At 35.2% G+C, this 8289-nt stretch overlaps 1 protein-coding gene across 1 annotated transcript; it reads right to left on the reverse strand.

Annotated features, from left to right (window-relative positions):
* Positions 1–372: 372 nt before the first annotated feature.
* On the reverse strand, positions 373–1314 carry LOC110317960 (olfactory receptor 4C12). Its single transcript, XM_021192748.1, has one exon. The coding sequence runs from the start codon at positions 1312–1314 to the stop codon at positions 373–375; it is 942 nt and encodes a 313-aa protein (XP_021048407.1).
* Positions 1315–8289: the final 6975 nt, after the last annotated feature.

Genomic DNA, 8289 nt, shown 5'->3' on the forward strand with positions numbered 1-8289 from the left:
AGAAACCCTGTCTCAAAAACCAAAATAATAATAATAATAATAATAATAATAATAATAATAATAATAATAATCAGTATCTTAATATCACATAAAATTATTACTATCAAAACAATATTATAGATTTATGCTTTCTTACATTCTGGAAGTGCTTTAGATTTCTAATCAATTTATAAGAATTTGCTGATTCAATACCAATTATTTGTGATAATAGACATGAGATAGGAGAACATACATACACATAATAACCCAGCTTTAAATTTCTGCTAAAATAGCTATATCCAAGTAATATCTAACTCTGCCTTAGAGTTGACATCCTCATCTCTAGATCAAAAAATGGTGGCTAAGATTCCATGTGTGTCCTGTGTGCAAAGTTCAGTGACATGTTTGATTACTATCTGAAGTCACTTTTTTTCTCCAGAGTTTCTTTATTGCATTTTTTACTTCAGCATTCCTGAGGGTGTAGATTAAAGGATTCAGCATAGGAGCCACCATAGTATAAAACACAGCAACAGCTTTATCAAGTGGCAGAGTGGTCACTGGGCGTAGATATACAAATATGCAAGGAATAAAGAATAAAACTACCACTGTGATGTGAGACACACAGGTGGAGAGGGCTTTGCGCCTGCCCTCTAAGCTGTAGTTCTTTAAAGAGCGCAAGATGATCACATAGGATCCCATCAAGAGCAGGAAGTTAAATAGGCAGATGAACCCACTGTTGGCAGCAACAAAGAGACCAAGGGTGTGTGTGTCCATGCAAACAAGTTCCAACAATGGGTACAAGTCACACATAAAATGGTCTATGATGTTGGGGCCACAGAAGGGCAGCCACACTGTAAAAAGGATCTGAATAGTTGCATGGAGAAATCCTCCAGTCCAGGCTACCCCCACCAGGAGAATGCATAGCTTGTGGCTCATGATGGTCATATAGTGTAGAGGTTTGCAGATGGCCACATAGCGGTCATAGGCCATCACTGTCAAGAGGATGATCTCAGTAGCACCAAAAATGTGCTCTGCATAGACTTGAGCCATGCATCCATTAAAGGAGATGACNTTGTTCTCTTGAAGGGAGTCCACAATCAGCTTTGGCGCTGAAGAAGAAGTGTAGATTGTATCTATCAAGGAGAGGTGGCTCAGGAAGAAATACATTGGGGAATTCAGAGCCTGGCTGTTGATGACAGTGACCACAATGAGCAGGTTGCCTGAAATTGTTATCATGTATAGAAACAAAAATGTCACGAACACTACTTTCTGCATTTGGGGGTTCTGTGTAAGACCTATCAAGATGAACTCAGTCACATTCCTTTTATTCTCCATCTGTGTGGTATAGTTAAATTTTTCTTAAATCCAAATTAAAATATTTTATCTTCAGGAAAAAAGAAAAGAGAAATAGTCTCAAATTCTAATCTTATGTGTTCTACCAAGTCACAGATGAGACCTAGTCTTCCCAAAACTCTATAGAAATAGGTCTTAGGTGACTTTCCTCGTCCTTTTTCTTTTTACTTGAAAAGGACTCTTAAAAGTCATAGAACACCACAAAGGAATAGTCAGAGGAGCAATTTCAAGCTTCACTTTTACATCAAAATGATGGAACAGAGCAATCATTATCAGTAAGAATATTGGAGATTAGCAAGATATGTATGTATGTATGTATGTATGTATGTAAGGTAAATTACCACCATAAAAAAGTCCTTTGCAGAAAATGTATGAAAATGGAGGAAATGTTAAGTGAAATAAGTCAAATATCAATATCACATATTCTTTCTCATAATGGGATGCTAAAACTAGCATCAATCTAAACATACAAGTAGAACTGAAAAATGGTGATCTCAAGGACAGGTATCAATCAATTAGATACTCAAACCCAGTGCTGCCACATGCCCCACATCACAATTGATGACTAAAGTTCACAATAACCCATATGTTTTATGTATATCTGAGAAGAGCTCAAAGTCTGCAAGTATAAAGAGATGATGATAAGAGAATATTAATGACTCTGATTTGATTAGTACATACTGTGTATATGTGTTGAAAAGGAATAGTGTGCCACATTAAAATGTGCAATTACTACATTTTAATAAAAAATAAGTTAAAATCTGGAGAGATGACTTAGTGGTTAAGAGTACATGTTCTTCCTGCAGAGGACCTCAGTTCAGTTCCTAGGACCTATATCAGATGCTTCACAATCAAATACAACTCCAGCTCCAGGGAATTCTGAGTTTCTTCTTCTCACAGAAACCTGCACTCACATATTCACAAAGACACAAATAGACACACAATTAAAAAAAAAAAACATAATGCTTTATAACTACCCAAAACTTATATTGGAAAAATTTAAATAATTAAAATATTGAAGGTGTTTACTTCAGATATAAAATTATGAGTGATTTGTTATTTCTTTCCTTAATTTTTCATCATTTTCCAAATTACTGTAGATTGTATTACTGATTCTATTATCAGAAAATAATTTTGATTTCCATATATAGCCCTCCAATTGAAAACATAAACACTTAAACTGAGTAAACTATGATGCAAAAAATATAAGCATTTGTACAATGACACATTATGGAAATCCAAGAACTAGCATAGGAATGTAACTAAAAGATAATGGAATGTTATCATAAAATTATGAATATTAATTCACAAAATGAGCATAGGACAGGGGCATGAACAGGCACTAATAAATGGGCACACAGGAAAGATGATGAGATTACTCTGACCACCCCACACAACACTTAGAATAACCCTGGATATAATGTTTATTCTACAGTCAAATATGGGTACTCATTGAACTAACCCCATTAATTAATAATTCATTTGAGAAGTAAATAATTCAAGCCTAAATAATTTCCTAGAACCTAATTAATCTGTTTCATTTACTTGATGAAGACTGCAGGTGTCTCTCAAGCTTCACAATATTACTAAAACTTTTTTCACTGACATTTTATTTTTCATGGATTTCAGATTCCTCTTTTAAAAATATCTTCATGAGTTCCTGACACATCAGAACTGTGAAGGGTAAGATAAATTGTCTTCATCATTTGTGGTCATGATGCATTCTGAAGTCTATGGGAAAGAGATATTTTTCCAACTGATATTTCCAAGAATATTTCATTGACACATAGACCTTAAGGCTCTAAACCTGGGATTACAGCCTTCCTTCTAAATAGCCCAAAGTATCAGACAATCCTCCCAAGACCAAGAACCCCTGAGAATAGAATGGAGTGCATTTCTAATTGCCAGATCTTCTCTAGAGGAGTTAATCCTTAGGATAACAAAGCCTGGACTAACATGTTTTCAGAACTACGAAATGTCTGTGTCCATGTCACTTCATGATCAAAACCACACATAAAATCTAAACCTTGATGGTCTATCATTACTTCAATTAATAATTTCACTTCCTGAAATTTTTTAAGTAATCTGAAGACATTTTAATAATCTCTTAACACACCAAATTTCCTCTCTTTCCCTCACATCATGCAGATACAAAACCAAACTGAACAACTTGGTCATTTGTCAAAACTGATGTCTTCAGTGTTCAGTGACAGAATAACGGGATAAATGAGAAATAAGTAAAAGAACGATCCCCTGCTATGGTTCAAAGACTAGTAGCATACCCTGTGGCATTTGCAGAGGATCAAGGTAAGTCTGACCTTCCATGAGAGGAAGGCAGCCTCATCCCACACTGCTCAGATATTTGGACATGAAGCTTCTGCTGGGCTCGACTTTTCCACATTTTGTGCAGCATGCTGTGGCTTCCTTGCTATGTGCATATTTCCTGTGGGACATTCCCACACTGAGCACTGTACTAAGTGATTTGTGTATTTCACCTGTTCCTCACAACAATGCCAAAAATGTTTAAACACTTTTAAATGTGCATTTTAAGGAAAATAAGACTGTGATAGAGAGGTAAACAACTTACCTAAAGTCCCAGTAATAAAATGTAGAGGACCCTCTATTCAAATCCAGGATGTCTGTTTCCACCTCTTTAGCCCATGACTCCAACACAGATTCAGTTCACTTTGAGGGTCAGCATCGCTAGAGTTCAGAACAGTGGACTTGTGCCTTAAAGCTACCAGCTGTGGTCACAGGAAACCTCCATAGTCCTCTGCTAAGCTCCAAAAGGAAGCCAGATGGTAATGAGTTCCGATCTCCAATCTGCCAGCCTCTAGAACAGCTCTACATTAGAAGTCCACGAGTACCCTGTATTTTATTAATTTATACAAACCTTAAAGTTGAGGGTCTAAGTGCCAGCTAGGTAAGTTTTAAGGAAACAGAGCCTATCAGTCAGGGACAGAGGACAATAACCTAGGTCTACAAAACTGTAACACTGATACTTTCTGCCTCAGTAGCTCACCTTTCTTAGGACCATACAATATGAATATATACAAGGAAACAAGACCTGCAAAAGTCACAGTTATCACAGTTATCAGTAACTGTCTCAATTTTCAGTTTAAGGTTACAGATATTTAGTCATTGAACAGGGACATGATCTACTATTGCAAGGGCAAGCTCTCACTGTTTAATATGATACCCAAGAACATTTGATGAGATCAAAATTAAGTCTTCCTGAACCTGAGCTTTTAATTAAGATTCCCAATAACAGCAGAAAATATCATTTTCCATTCCAGATAGTGAAATTTTAATACATCCATCTTCAACCTCAGTCAGCTTCAGAGGTGAAGGAATTCTTTTGGAAAACAGAATTCAGATGCTGTTCTTCCTCCCATTGTGACCTGTCTTGACCGTAGTGAAGGTCACATATCTATCTATCAGTGCTCTAACTCCAAAGAGCCCCACCCCTTTTTTTTATTTTCAGCTGCATTACGAATCTCCTGTTGTTGGTACAAGTTGATATTTTTCCCACTCATAAACCCCTAGCAATTTTTTTTCTAGAAAATATGTGACTGCATAAGCCAATAAAATATCCAGACCAGCATATTCTGTCCTACCCAGCAGGAAAAACTCTCAGTGACCCACCTAGCTACTTCAGTCTCTATATTCTTCCCATGCTCAAAACCTAGAAATAGTCTTTTTACAGTTTTATGAATTGAAAGCCTTTTTATAAAATATGTAACATGCGTGTGTATCCATATCTTCATATTTGTTTAAAGAACAAATAGTTTGCAAAATCTCCTAAAACATCTGAAGACTTTCAAAAAGTATTGTTTTAATGAATTTTATGGCAAACTTCTTAGGGAAGATTGGAAATACAATAAACTAGATTAAAGGTAAGGATTCTTGGAAACTTACTGTGGCTGCTGCAGCAGTTAATGTGAAAGCCAGGGATCTTTAGAAATACGAAGTAATTTATTATTACATACAGCTACTTGAACATCATTGCATGTAATGTATGTATCCCAAATCCACAATGAATAAGCAATACTTCGGGAGGCAGAGACTGTCAACTGACAAAAGCTTCAAATGCATTTAACAAGTACTTTCACATCATGATGGCTTTGTAATGCCTGTCAATAGGAAGGGCAGGGGGTTGCTTTGTTCAAATACACAAAGATCTCCCTATTAAAAGGAATCTTCCAATCTTCCTTGCTACATCGAGTTATAAAGCAAGACACAAATATGTCTATCCTTTAATTCTCAAGTGGAAGAAAAAGAATGAAACATGTGATGAAAGGCTACTGAGTGCTTTATTAAAGGGCAAACAGGTCTCACCTTTGCCCTCCCAGGAATTAATTATTTCTGTTTTTCGAAGAGTTTACCTTAGGAACAGATACTCAGAAGTACTTATCTGTAAACAATTCAACGATTAGGGCTTTTTTTCCCTGCAGTTAAAACTAATTTATTAATAGTCGATATCTGGTCAGAAGTACTGTGATGAAGCACATTTTACATCAGCCCTTGGGACCATGACTGGAACAGGAAGGGCTCTCGCTACTGTATGGATAACAACCTGGGTTTTGCTCACTCTGTAGCCCTGGGGAAGCTTCCTTGCCGTCTAAGGTCATGTATGAGATGGAGACACTTTCTAACTGTTCTAGAATATATCAGTACTCTCTCTGTCCCTAAGAGTGAATTTTAGAAACGGGAACAGTTTTAAGCAGTGTGATATCCAGAAGCTAAAATTCTGCTGTTAAGTTTCTCTGTGTAGAATCCAAATCATCCTGTTTTCTATAGCTTTCCACCGGCATTGATCTAGAAGTTTAGGTATTTCAGCGGCTCCTCAGTGGAAGAAGACTTACTCATTAAAAGAAAAAAAATGAGAAGGTTTTATTTAATAATATATGTGCATATACATATATGCGTGTTACAACAATTAATGAAGAAAGAAGCATGAATTTCAAAGAGAGTGAGGAGAGGTATGTGGGAAGTTAGAGAAGTATGAAGTATGAAAGAGAAGGAGGAAATGATTCAATGATGTTATAATCTAAAAAAGAAGTAATAGAAATTTATTATATGAGGGGAAGGGCTATGTGAGGGGGATAAGAGAGCAGAGACTGGGATGTAAAGTGAATTAGTTAATTAATTAATTAATGGAAAAATTATTTATTAAAAGAACAATTTCTAAATTTAAAAAATCCAAAAAGGATCAGATATTCTTCATTCATAATACTACCAGGAAAACAGTTCAGTATTCCAAGATTCTAAAAATACACAGTATGAAACTTTCTCTACATCTTGGAGGAGAACTTATTGTTAAATCACCTATCATAAAAGTTTAAGTAGTTGTCATTACTCACATGGCTAGATAGTAGGTAGAGAGTCAGTAATACCAGGAACAATAGCAGCTGTCAGTATTAATTGCTAAAGTTACTAAGCATTATATCCTAAGCATCATGGTTTTTGCTTCTATTAATAGAATGCACTTTACTGAATAATTTTTATTGAAAACTTTTCATTTCTGGGTTAAATCTAACTTGGACATGATCTAAAATAATTACTAAAATAATGTGCTAGCTTTTAATTGAATTTTTACATCTATTTTCACACATTATAGTGCACATTTCTTTTAGCAGTTTTTTTTAGCAGATTTTTTAATTTTGGTATTAAAATACTACACTAACCACACAGTATAAGTTGGGAAGTATTGCCCCTTATATATTTTTGGACAAGGTAATGAGGAATTGGGATTTTCTTTGTTCTTTTCCATAGCCCCTTCATTACTATCCTATGTCATTACTTGTGTCATAGACAAGAAGGTATATTATTTCATGTTCATTCCTAAGGCATAAGAATAGTGGATCTCATAATATGTGCACCTGATTATTAAGGGTTTTACAGGCCAGTATCAGTTTGAGGGACAGTGGCCTTTTTCTATATATTAAATTCTCGGATTATTTCAAAATAATACCAAAATCCTTCTGTGCCTTTATGAGGTCTTCTTTAACCATTTCAAAGGAAGTCAACGGTCTTGAAAATTATTATTTACTACCCCAAGTTCTAAACATTGACAGGCTTACTTAGTGTTTGAGTTCAAAACTGTGATTATAATGGTAGGTTTGAGAAAATATCTGTATCCTAGGCCTCTCTTGTCTAGCTTTCTCGAGGCTTGGCCTCTTCAGTGCTCATCTAGTGCTAGAAAAAGCTTTACTATGCTCTTGTGTATTACCATTTCTTTTCTGTGTAGAGAATATTGTGGTAGTGATGCTTCCCAAACCCTTTATTAAAATAAAACATCCTTGACCAATGGGAATCTCTAGGATGATGGAGGATCAAAGGGTAGCACTTTCCAAGTTAGATTCCACAGAGATGTTTGATTTCTTACAGTTCTATGTATTTTCTGCATTTATTCACAGAATTTATTTATATTCACTGTCTTACTTGGTCAAAAATTAAATGGATTAAAGCTTTTAACCTGCTTTTTTTTTTTTTTTTTTAAGCAAATAGGTTGGAAGGACTTAACACATTTTTAGTGCTTTTGTGTCTTGCTGCCTAGGTATTTACTATGTTAATGGTCATATGGATTTAAGCTCATTAGAAAAGAATTCTATCAAGAAAGTATATTAGTAGTGACCACATCCTTTCACAGATTATTTTATAATTTTTAAGTAGATTTTTTTCAATTTTTTGAGAAAATCTATCATTCTGCCAACCATGCTGCTATTGCCCCTGCTTTGGTTTCTAGGGTCACAAAGGCTCAGCCTCAGGTAGTCTTTTCCCAAATTACTTGCTATTTAGTTATTTATAAAGGTTCGTGTGATTTAATGGAGGCATGTGGTTTCAGTTTTCATTTTTTAAGGACAAATCCATGTCTTTCTTGTTTGATCTGAGTTTATAGGTGTTACAAATTAACATTCCAGCATCCTTGCTAGAAAATATTCAATGTCATTTCTT

Source organism: Mus pahari, chromosome 3 (genome assembly GCF_900095145.1).
Source record: "Mus pahari chromosome 3, PAHARI_EIJ_v1.1, whole genome shotgun sequence".
Taxonomy (NCBI): Eukaryota; Metazoa; Chordata; class Mammalia; order Rodentia; family Muridae; genus Mus; species Mus pahari.